Source organism: Triturus cristatus, chromosome 3_2, assembly GCF_964204655.1.
Source record: "Triturus cristatus chromosome 3_2, aTriCri1.1, whole genome shotgun sequence".
In the NCBI taxonomy this organism is placed as follows: domain Eukaryota; kingdom Metazoa; phylum Chordata; class Amphibia; order Caudata; family Salamandridae; genus Triturus; species Triturus cristatus.
In genome coordinates, this window is record NC_140584.1 from 78,169,087 (window position 1) to 78,181,710 (window position 12,624).

At 40.4% G+C, this 12,624-nt stretch overlaps 1 protein-coding gene across 1 annotated transcript in view; it reads left to right on the forward strand.

The window, feature by feature from the left end:
• LOC146856835 (uncharacterized) overlaps positions 1-12,624 on the forward strand; it is a 499,318-nt gene that overhangs the window by 206,223 nt on the left and 280,471 nt on the right. Inside the window, exons 9-10 of the mRNA XM_085647270.1 lie at positions 7,238-7,329; positions 8,856-8,961. Coding sequence (XP_085503396.1) covers positions 7,238-7,329; positions 8,856-8,961 — 198 coding nt within the window. The remainder of the gene's footprint in view (positions 1-7,237; positions 7,330-8,855; positions 8,962-12,624) is intronic.

A 12,624-nucleotide genomic window follows, 5' to 3' on the forward strand; every position in this document is an offset into this window, starting at 1 on the left:
CATAAACCACAAATGTCATTGCTTTTTTCTGACTTACGATGTTTATTTTTTAAATGTAAAGCCTAAAAGTCTTTTGGAAGAGTAAATTGTTTCTACATAAACCAAGCATGGTGTCTTATAATATTTTTAAAGATGTAACCATGAGCCTATGAATCAAATTATTTACCACTTCAGGGCTCTTTATTTCCACCCTCCTTCTTTGTGGGTAAGTGGCACAAATGCTACTTGAATTTCAGTAATTTATTGTCTACCTCTTCTGTTTGATATACAGTTGACGAAAAAGGCTTAAATGAGGGCAAAGGAGTTCATTTAGCTCTGAGATCGGATATCTATCTTATATTTCCAGAACCAAGCTAACCTGCAGAACTCATCCAATGGCTGCTTTGAGTAGGTTCTTAAATAGCTCGTTTTAGCCACAATTGTTCTGTTGATTAGCAGCTCAGGTTACCTGGCAGTAGCAATTGTATTTCTTTCATCATGGCACCAAAAGACTCTGCTATAGCTAATAAATGCTAGTAACTTGTTGTCCCATAGTGGAAAGGTAACATATGCAACTCCTGTGCTATTGTTGCTAATGAATAAAGACTAAACTTGGATGCAGTTCCATAGTAGTTTCACAACATTGCTGCCCTTGCCTTCTCGCTGTTTTTAGTGAAAGTTGCTTCTAAAATGAACTTCTGTTTCAAATCTGAGAGCAATGTTAGTGTTACTATTGATGTCATCTTGATCCTCCTTTTAGTCAACACATGTGGTGTTCAGGTGTTGGGTGAAGTTTCTGTTCATTGCCAGTATGAGATCTTCGTTACATAACTAAAGGGTACTGGTTCAGCTTCTTGTTTATACTGCACATTAGCTGCAATCCCTGGCTCAGATGAATCACCAGAACCTCATTCAAACCAAAGCATAGGTCTGAATATAGAACAGTAGAACTACAGGCAGTGTTGCACTGCATCAGACCTAATCATGATGCAACACACATCAATACTAAAAGCAGATACTAGACATTAAGCTTACAAAGAGATCTGCATCCAAAGGGGAGCACAATTCTAAATTGATATTATTTTGAAATGAGCTATCAGCATGAGGTAGTAATTTAGAGTAATACATAACTGAATTAAGAACGATAGCAGCCTCCTCCAATATTGGTGCCTCCTTGGAAGAGCATTTCAGAGATCAGTTCATATTGCACTGTCATCAGAATAAAATTAGGAATGAAATTTGACTAAAAGATGATCCAAACCTATTGTAACTGTTTGGAATGGCCAAATGAACCAAACCCTCCATTGCCTGTGTAACTCAACTAAAAAAGAACTCTAATGCTCTTAATGGAGCTTCATCAAGTAAAGGTCAAAATAAAGCAGACCGTAAAAATGGGGATGTAAGGAAATTGAAGGGGTATGTTTTAGATGTGGTTCCTCTGGTCATTTTACAAACTCTAAAGACTTCCCTGTTCTTAAAATTATTTATAAAAATTGCAAAATAAAAAGTGATTCCAGCAAGTGCTGTAGATTCAGAGCGAAGAAAAACTATTTTTTAAAAAAGTGCAAATTAGAAATACTTAAGGCGTTGCATTTAAAGATGTGGGCTGTTCAACCTGCCAGCATTAGGGTGGTCTTCCCCCAAACCTTTTGTCTACTTACTTTCAGTTTTGTGGGATGTTTGCTTTCGTTGATCTTAGGGCTCTGTGCACTTTGCCACTGCTAACCAGTGCCAAAAGGCTTGTGCTTACCCCCTTAAACATGGTTTGATTGGCATATACCTAATTGGCGTATTCAATTTACCTATAAGTCCCTTGGATAATGGTATATCATATACCCAGGGCCTGTAAATTAAATGCTACCAGTGGGCCTGCAGCACGTATTGTGCCACCAACTCAAGTAGCTCTCCAAAACATGTCCCCGCCTGCCATTGCAGCCTGAGTGCAGTGTCTCACTGCCATTGCGACTTAGTTTTTAAACCCCCTTGCCAAGCTTTAAACTCCCCTTTTATTACATTTCACCCCTAAGGTAGGCCCTAGATAACTCATAGGGCGAGGTGCTGTGTAAATTAAAGGTTGGGCATGTACCTTTTGAGTTTTACATGTCCTGTAGTGAAAAACTCCCAAATTAGTTATTCACTAATGTGAGGTCTACCACTCCCATAGGATAACATTGGGCACTCCTTATTACATTTAATACGCTGTAATTCCTATTTGAGAGGAGGTAGATATCTTATGTGTGGTACCTATGAAATTGTAATGATAATTCCTCTTTACTGTCAGTCAGATTTTTCAATACCATTTTTAAAATGTCATTTTCAGAAAGTTTGCATTTTCCTTCCCTTAGCCATTTTGTGCCTGTAGCTGTCTGGGGCTCATGACTGGGTGCAGCTGACAGACTTTGTGATTTATTCCCAGACAATCACACAATAGAGGGATTAGGTGTGTCTCAATTAGCCATTCACAGGCGGGATGGTAGGGGTGAAGCTCAGCACAGCCCCGCTTACACAAGAATAGCCAGTGCTCTGCCTTCACACAAAGGGCCTAACACGCCTGTATTATCACTGCAGACAGCTTATAGCCAGGGGATGGGAGTCAGGGAATTCCCTGCACTTCAAAGAACCTTTCCAGAAGCTTCTCCCACCTTCCAGAACCAGGGCATAAAAATAGGACCTTCAGAGGCACTCTTCAGTTCACTGCTGGACCTACGGTAGGATTCTCAGAAGACTGCTTGCTGCTGTGACCTTCTGAGCACTCTGCCAGACTGCTTCTGTCCCCGGAACGACTGCTTTGCTGCCTGAGCTTGCCTTGAACGCTCAGAGGCCAGCCCTTCTGTTGAGCCCTGAAACTGCACCTGCACCCAGGACTACCAGAAGTGACTCCAAAGGGTAGTTTCTGGCCTCCTGTTCAGAGCCACAGTAACATAACAATTTCCCACCATCTAGAACCTGGACCCAGCCTGAGTGATTCCTAAACCCCCAAGAGATGTCTAACCAGTCCTGGACTTTTGGTTGTGGTGCTAAAGGTACCCAGATGGCCAGTTTCCAAAACTGAGGAATTTGGCCAAAAAGGGCTCCAATAACCAGAAGAAGACTGGGACCAAACTGCTTGCCTATCCGCCCAAGGTGCATTACTGGTTGGATTGACTTTGAGGCTTCTCCCTCTGAGTTCTTCTCCACAGTAGCAAATCAGTTTCAGCAGTCCTTCACCAAAGTGGTATTCAACCTTGTGGGTCTGCCTTCGGCCTCAGCCTTCTGCCTTGTGCTGCTGAGGTTTTCCAACTTCCATTTCAGCCACTAAATTCAAGCAGAAAAATCTTCACCGCGGCTTCAACACAAGACCATCCGACAATGACGCTCCCTCCTCCGACACCTCCTTCAGCCTTGCCCTGCAGAACTTTACTTCGCAGGCACTTTTCTCCAGAATTCTTTTTTAGTCCGAAGGTAAGGTCCACGTCTTGTATCCAAACCGCGCTCCGTAGACCTTGTCTTTCGCCTTTGATCTGGTGCGCATAACCAGATATCCGTGGTTGGTGCTTTGATCTTTTAGGCACTATTTTGAACCTTAAAATTTAAAAATGAATAACTCCGGTTCTACTGAATAGATTTGTTGGGATTCTTCTTGTGTTGTGTTTTCACTTTATTATTGATTGTTTGCTGCATAAATACTTTACACATTGCTTCTAAGTTAAGCCTGACCCCTTTTTGTGCCACCTATCCAGGGTTAAACACAGGTTAATGTAGTGACTTCTTGTGGTTCACCCTGTGAGACATTGGGACTGTTTCTTGACTAGGGGTCACATCCCAGTCAACCAACAACACACTTTCTCAAAGGGGCAAATCAACTGATTATCAAACAAAAGTTGCACGAATTAACAACAAACCCGTTGAAGGTTTGATGGATTCTGGGTCATAGTTGACATTAGTATCTCATGATGTATCATCTAAATGATTTCAAAATATAGTTTGGTGAAACTAGATGTAACTCCATAGAGCTATGGGGGGAAAACCCAAGATTTATTAGGCTTTTTCTATGCCAGCAGTGAATTGTTGTAAAAGTAAACTGCATGTACCAAACGTTTGGGAAAGCATTTTAAATTGGCCACGTCAAGGGAATTGAGCGCCTTACTGCATCCAGGTTCCCTATCTCCTAAAAACCTTAGTGATCACTACCATAGATAGGAAAAAGTGTAGTTTACATGAGTTGAAGATGAAGTCAGTTTTTCCGTTGAGTTTCCTGAAGTATTTAAGGAAGAGTTTGGCTTTTTGAATGACTTTGCTCATAGGATTCAACTCTATCTAGTTCAGTTCCTGTAATTAGTAAGATGAGGGGCATGCCATTTGGTGCGAGTCAACCAAAGCCGATTTAGGAAAGTTGTCCAGGTCTGTAATGAATAAGGGCCTGATCTAGATGTCTGGGGATGGGTTACCCTTTCAAAGCGGTGACAGATATCCCATCCGCCGACATCTAATTCAGGCCCTAAGACTGTGGGTAGTCTTTGTAAATTAATGCATAATCCTTCGGGCTTTATAAGCTTATGCATGGTTTTGAGGACTGTTGACAATTTGTGGTAGACAAGTTTCCCTTGGCCAAATTATTGGAAATGGTAGTATTCTTTGCCACTGCAAGGTTCTTCAATACCTTAGACCTTGCATTGCCGTACTATGAGATCAGACTTCATGAAGAATCTTACTGCTTTTGTGACACCTTCTGATACTTACTGATTTGTGACAATGACTTTTGGATGTTTTTCTTTGGTTTTTCACCATGCAATGTGTAGACATTTGGATGGTATTATCAGGATGATATTTTGAATTACGGATGCACAGCGGAGAAAATAATATGAGAGTAAGAACACTGTTGAATTTGTTAAAGACCAATAGTTTAACATTAACAAGCAAGAAGTGATCGTTTGGACTGTCTGAAATTGAATACTTGGGCCATTTGCTCACATTTACTGGCATTAGACCCAAACCTGAGATGGTAGAAATGATTGATTAGTTGCAGTCCCCTACTGGAAAAAAGGAAGTGGCTGCATTCGGCATGGTGGAATTCTATTCTAAATTAATTTAAGGTTTTGCAGGAAAAGCATCTATAATATGGAGGTTAATGAAGAAAGGATGCAAATTAATTTGGTCAAGTGAGAGTGAGAAGTAATTTCATACAGTGAAAAGTGAACTGCAGAATGTTCTGAATTTCAAATCTAAAAGGGAAGTTGTGTTTTAAGGCATGCCAGTGCAAAAGGACTAACAGCTGTATTTGTGCAGCTAGGTAGTAAGTTTTAGTTGAAGACCATTCCTTTTGTTTCTAAAAATTTGAAAGGTTAATGAATAAATTGTTCAGTTATTGAGCGAGAGACTTTAGCTGTACATTTAGACATGAAGAAGCATAATAAAGCTGTGTGGGGTTACGGATTTGATATTCCCTGGTACAAGTTCTTGAAAAGATAGGTTTGGATTCTATATCAGTTTGTATTATGAGATAGGTTGTAGCTCTGTATGAATTTTCTTTCGCCTATTCCAAGAGTGTATATTAAAGCAGCAGACTGTCTTTCACATCTGGTGAAGGAAGATGCACAAGCTACCCAACGTCAGGAAGATATATTAAATGCAGAGTTGATTAAAGTGTTGCTATATGTAGAGATAAATGGTTAAGAACAATGAATGCTGATCCTACTTGAAGTAAAGTGAAAGACAAAATGCTTAAAGCATGGGTCTGCAGCTGCACTGCGACAGATTTAGTAGGATTGTGCATTGTGAGGAATGAATTTGCCTTGGAGGAATATTCTCTATTTAGAAGGACTAGGCTTATTCCCTATAAGTGTCTTCAAAGAAAATGAATTGACTTAGCTCAGGAGGAGCAAATCTATCTTTAAAACTAACTGTAGGCTTTGTGAATGATGTTGGTGACTTGGTATAAGTAGTGAGATTGAAAGATTATTTTAGAATTTGTGGAGTGCTGGTTTACTTATAAGGGAGAAAAATCAGGACACCTCCCCTGACTTATAGAATGATCTCAGGCAAGTCCTGGGATGTTCTTGACTTTGCGATAATAGGTCCCATTTGTGGTCAGAAAAATATGCTCTATTCCTGATAGGCATATTTTCACAAAGGCTTGAAATTAAGTATGTGGGCAACTCTAAAACTAAACGTCTGAGTTCTTAAAAGAGGTTTCTATTAGTGAACGTTTCCATCTAGTTTGCTGACTGACAAATGGAAGCAAACAAGTTGTTTTTAAAAAGTAGAGGTATGGGCCATTAGAAGTGTACTTTATATCATCTGAAAGGAAATTGAGTCATGAAGCCATTTAATAAAACAATTAAAGAAATAATTCAACTTTATAAAGGAATGTGTAAAGCATGGAAAGAGGATGCAATTAAATTTGTGATGGGTTACAGAATGATTCCTCATCCTACAACAGGAAATATCACTTCTGAAATGTTAATAGGGAGAAAGACAAATGTTCTTTTATCACCTGCATGGATGAGGTGGCAGAAGGAAAGCTGTGTATGATAGGAAATGGATGAAGTGGTGAGAGGGAAGGATGATGGCACAAAGGAAAATTAAGTATGATCTCGCCATTATTAACTTTTTTGAATTTTAGAATACGACAGTGGGAAGAAAGAGGAAGAATTATATAGGGATTATCTTATCAGTTTTAGGGTTCATGGATGGGTGGAGTTTAGGGCTGGCGAAGGTTTCTTAGTAGTGGTATTCCATGAAATCGTTTTTTCTATGAAACCACATACAACCTTCAGATCTATGCTCCACATCTATCAAGGGTGCTGTGGTTTGAATAAGGAACTAGTGTGTCATCTGAGCCAGTGACTTTGGCTGAGATGAGAATAAAGTAAAGTTAAACCTGTATCTTGGAATTACGCCTTTATTTATGGAAGATTTTACAGTGTGCTGACCCATCTTTTACTGAACTTTTATTTGACCCTTTATTAACCTTCAGCTAAGCAGGTCAGCTATGGTGATGGTAATTTATTAAGCCCTTGTCTTTTGGTGGACATTGTGCTCAATGCCCTGTGCTTTAGATTGCTTTCGTTTTGGAAAGCTACAGCAAATTAATATGTTTCCAGTCTAAATCGCACAGCTTTCCATATGATTATTTTTGTATTGATATTTTTCATATTCTCTGGATAATGTTTTTGTAGCTACATAACACTTCCATTTTGCGTAGTTTACTTCACTTGTAAAATAATGCTAAGCGCAACTAACAGTGCGTTATGGTAATTAAGTAATATTTTTCCCACAGGGTCTGTCTGACTATACAAAATGGTTAACACGTTATTCTGCCAAAAAGAATGTGACTGCTGCCAAACCAATTACCTGTCGATCCTATGCAAGGTATGGTATATCCACAAACTAATGGCTGGCCAGGGGGAAGATGGCATGTTGTTTCGGGTAAAGACTAAGGAATGCCTATTTATGTTGGTGTATATATCCAGAATAGCATTGTTAATTGTATTAAACTCGTTGTTTGTCTAAAATGTGAACACCGATTCAAGCAGGGTATTTTTAATGTATGTACAGCTTTCACAAATTAATTTATGAGTTTTTCTCCACTAACCTATGAACTTATGATTTCACGCGCTTTTCAGTAATTCAATTGTTGGTCCTCAATAAAATTGATTATTAAAGATGTGGTGTAATCCGTATTGTGGATTACTGGTATAAGTAATTTTAATGTAATACGTTAGTTATCCATAGGAAATATTGGTTATTTTAACCTATGTATAATACCGCCACAAACTATACTCTACCTTTGTGCACATGGTGTACTTTAGTACTGCAGTAGGTCTACCAGAGTTCTGGGTAAATATTCAGAGGGAGGTGAAAATATCAAAGCCAAGGGGCTATATTGTGTAAAATGTGCACTTCAATTTTGTAATTGTTTTCCTCCTGCACAATAGAGAATAAAACAACCAGATTATGTTACAAACCATGTTACATAAAGATGATTTTGTGCTATGTACCTAATATTACTTCTACTTAAAATGTGAAACTAACTTTGCATTGTGGTAAAAAATCAATTGAAGTTTATAATAAAGTTGCAAAATTTGGTACCTAGAAAATTGTTGTAAAAAATGGAGCAAACCTGTTTTGTGCATATTTTGTTTCTTGCTTAATCAAAAAAGAACAAATTGTTATACCTCAAACCTTCGCCGATCTTTGCATTTCATAAATGGATAAAAAACAGTTTGACATTGTGCTTTGTAAACACAACAGAAATTTAGCAGCTTTGCTTTGCTCTAACTTTTTTTTTACCATGGTGCCAACCTTTATATTATCTCGCCTTTAGTGCTCCCATGCCCTAGGCTTCGTGCATTATTTTGTGCCTTCTTGAAGGTGTGCGTGCGTCGCGCTGGCATACGAAACTCAAACGGTCTTGTGTTTTTTTCTTTTGAATTATGGTACTTTTAGTCCTGATTCTGGTACTTGTAGCCCTGCTTCTGGAAATGGGAACCCAAATTAAGTACCAGAATGCAACATAAAAATAGAACTGGATGAACTGCTCATGCACTGTCTACACGTGGCTATGTACGAGTCATGTGCGCCAATAGGTAGAATGGGAAACCATTTCCTCTAATTCTCTCTGGAAATTAGAGTTTAGGAGTGATGCAAGGGAAGTGTGAGTGCCCCACCTCAAAATGAAGCAACTGAGATTGGTTGTCTATCGTAAAATGCTCATTTGATCAGCTTTTTTTCTGTTTGACAGCAGTTTTGTAAGTGTTTTTAGTCAGCACCTAATGAATGTATGTTGAATATGACATCACAAATAAAATTGAACCAGGCCCGGTAAAGCTTCAGGGAATATAAATATTGTTACTGTTCTCCGTCCAACTAAAATTCCTGTGTTTCGTATATTTCAGGATTGGAATCATTGGAAATCCTTCAGATGGCTACAATGGCAAAACAATAGCCATGACAATTGCGAACTTTTGGGCTGAGTCCACCATTTCAGAGAGCAAAAACCTGGTGAGTAATATGTTATTGTGTTACTATTTGAGTGTGTCTGCTCCCTGCCAAATTGAACAAAGGTGTACTTTGAGTTCCTTGTTCGATTCTTAAGCAAGGTGTAATACTGAAAAAAAGAGAGAGATTAGATAGAAGGTAAAAAAGAGAGACTGAAAGACAAAGAGAGTAGATCGACAGCATGACTGGGAATGATAAAATGAGGTAGAGGAATGGAAGGTTAGAGAGGAGACCTACGGTAGAAAGAGAGAGAGATTGAGAGGGTGGGATGAAGGAAGAGAGAGAGGGTATATTGAGTGTGAATGGAGGCAGAGAGTGACAGTGGGAGAAGTAAATGCCCAAAGACGTAGAGAGCTTGTGATGCGAGAGAGAAAGACATAACAGTGTCACGAGACATAGCGAGAGAGACAAAGAAAGAGAGAGAACATTGGCATTATAGACAACGTGAGGAGAGAGGTGACAAAGAGTTGCATGAGACAGAGAGAAAGAGACTAGGAGACAGAGGGAGGAGAGTGACAAGAGGCAGAGAGGAGTCTGACTAAATACAGAGGGTGAGATGACCGAAGGAAGAGTGACAAGAGACAGAGACACAGAGAGAATACAAGAGAACGGAGAGAGATTGAGAGAAGATAAGAAACAGGAAGAATCTCAAATCCAAGAGGTAGTTTTATGACGATTGGCATGATGCATCTGAATGGATAAAGACATCTCATAAATTTGCAGGTCTTTGAAACTTTATATTGAGCGTGTCTCAGTAATTCCCCATGGGATTCCTAGAGGCATGTTTTCAGCCCTCATACCCACACCACCACCACGTCTTACAGAGAAGAACCCCACTCACCCACTAACTTCACAGATCACTGTTCCATAAGAAAGTTGTAAGATAATACCATTCACGCTGACTCAGGAAAGAGTTAAAAGATCATGGCAGGTCAACTTGCTGTGAGTCACTGTAACACCTTTCTCCACTAGTATCTCACAACTCCTGTCCACTCCTCTTCCAGGCAGCCTCTTTGAAAATTAGTAAGAGGCTCCTGCATACCAGCATATCAGGTAAGTGTGTAATATGGTCCCATATTTCAAAGGAGGATTTCTGTTAACATATAATAAATTATGATGCTGCCAGCTGATTGGTTCATAAATGTCACCAGAATGCAGAAATGGCAATATGGGTCTCTACTACACACGTTGATTGCAGCTAACAATATGCACATGATGGGAATTAGAATCTTATGTTTATGTTTATGCTACATCAATAGAATGTCGACAAATTAATGGAGAAGGGTAAATCTCTACATAGCTGATCTCAAAGAGCTATTAAATATTTTTCATATTGCATGGGTCCCTGTAACCTATGGATGTGTATACCACTGCAGAAAGGGAGTTAAGGTTGACTAACATGTCTGCAGTGAAGCTCATGAACTTTTTTTTTTTCATGGCGAAGCCATTATAAATATAGTCATCAACCTCACCACCCTTTCTATGTTAGTATTTTTGAGATTTTTTTGTCAATAAAATGTAATAAAAAATATCTGTATCTGTCAAAACCCCACCGTACAAACTCAACCTTTAACTTCCAACCTTCTTATTACGTAGAGAAACTCGAAATGAGATGTGTTTCAGAGACTAATTGATTATGTTTATGTGTGCCCTCTGTTCAATTACTTCTCTTCTTATGTGCCCCCTGTAGCAACTTTGTAGGTTGTCCAACTCCCTCTTGTGTGCCCCTGGCCTCCTGCAGATCATCTGAGTGCTAGTACCCCTGCAGCCTCTGTGCTCTACCCAGCCACTGCAAACCTTCTGTTATACTCTGCGTCCTCCTCCATGTGTTTCTTGCCTCCTTCTACATCACCTCTTTTTGCTTTTGCCCCTTGCAGAGTATTTGTGTGCCCTCCAACCTGTGCGAGTCACACTGCCTGCCATTGCTGGCCCTGTGTGGCCCTTCACTCCTTTTACCCTCTTCATGTGCCCCCTACCAGCCCTGCAGCCTCTGTGTACCCCTGCCCTCCTTCCTACTCTTTGTGTACGACTCCCATTCAACTGCTCTATGTCTCATCATCTCCCTCCCCTGGGGCCTCTCTGTTTACCACATCTCCACCTAATGAGAAGCTCCTGTCTCCCCTCACCAGTCCTTGCAACTCTTGGGTACTGCCGTGCAAATCCCTTTGTATGCCCCTCAGGAGCCCTTCTGAATGTCCTGCACCTCTTCTGCATCCGCGCTGTGCCCCAACTCCCTTTAAGTCCTTATCTTTGTCTGATCCCCAATGCAGCTTCTGTGTCTCTCCTCTCCATTTATTTTTTTAACACCTGATTTAGGTTTTAAGTACAAACGGCAAAGCAAAAAAGTCATTGCGAACAGGACAATTGCAACAAAATAAATAAATAGGACCGTGATTTGGGAGAGCAAATAGAAACTATCAATGGAGGAAGCAGAAAGAAAAAAGGGAGGAGGGAGGAACTGATGTGGTAGCACAATGGCAAAGATGGCATTGGCCAAATTCTTTTCGGTTTATTTTTATTAGCGAGGAGGAAGGGAAGAATGGAGGTGCATAAAGGGCCTGAGTCAAGTAAGATGGGCAAACGAGCATATCCCAGCACCCTGTAGAGAGGGATTGAGGACGTCATCCTCGTCAATGTACTTTAAGACCCGCCAAATTTTTCAGTCTCTAAATCAATGTCTTCAGATGAACCCCCTTTAACCTTTGATGTACGTTCTAAAGGCTGTCCATGTTTTTTTAAATGGTACATCTTCTCTGTTGTGATTGCAGTCTCTTTTTCCATTGAATAGATGTGCCAGACTTTAGCTCACCATATACTAATTAGGGGCGGTGTGACCTGCTGACAACATTGAGAAAGAGTTAGCCTATCTGCCAACAGGAAGTGCGTGTGATCAGTTTGCCCTGTGAGAATACATGGGGACCCAAATAACTATGGATTTAGGCCCAGATCTCTGTACTGGGGTGAATGTTTGACCTTGTTCAGCATTCTGTCCATCAATTGTTCTCTTAGCATGCTGTGAGAACACAAGGCATTTGTTCTGTCCTCTCCCGGGTGGCCCAAACGTATCACAGGGTTCTGGAGTATGTTTATCCCATGATATTCTTGATAAGGAGCACCAAAGACACCCAAAAGGATTGGATTCATGGACAGGACTACCAGACATGTGCCATGATGGCCTCATCTGACAATCTCTCCAAAACCCACCTCCCCCTTGCTTTCCCCCTCCTCCGAGCAGGGCCTTAGGCAAGCGTGGAAAAGGTATCACTTGGTCAGGACCTTGTATGCATTCTCTTTATATTTTGTGTAATTGAAATTGTGGCTGCTCTCCATGGCTTCCCACTCCTCCTCGCCAGGCTTCTCACGAGCTCCTCTTCCCACTTTGTCATGTAGCTGTGCAAAACTTGAATAGGATCCATGTCTAGATCTTGATATTGACAAGAGACTCCCTGCTGAGTTGAGACGTGCACAACAGGGGACTCCAAATGAGTCAACTCAAGAGTTGACCCACCACCCCGATTGCTCCTCTTCCCCATCCCAGCCCAATGTACTGGTTGAATTAGCGTGGTTTCTTCCATTGTTCTTAGGTCCCCATTCTCGAAAACTACATAGCCTTTCCCAGTCTAAGTCACCCATGTCTAAGAAGTGAGTGTCATAAATCTTGGTTAT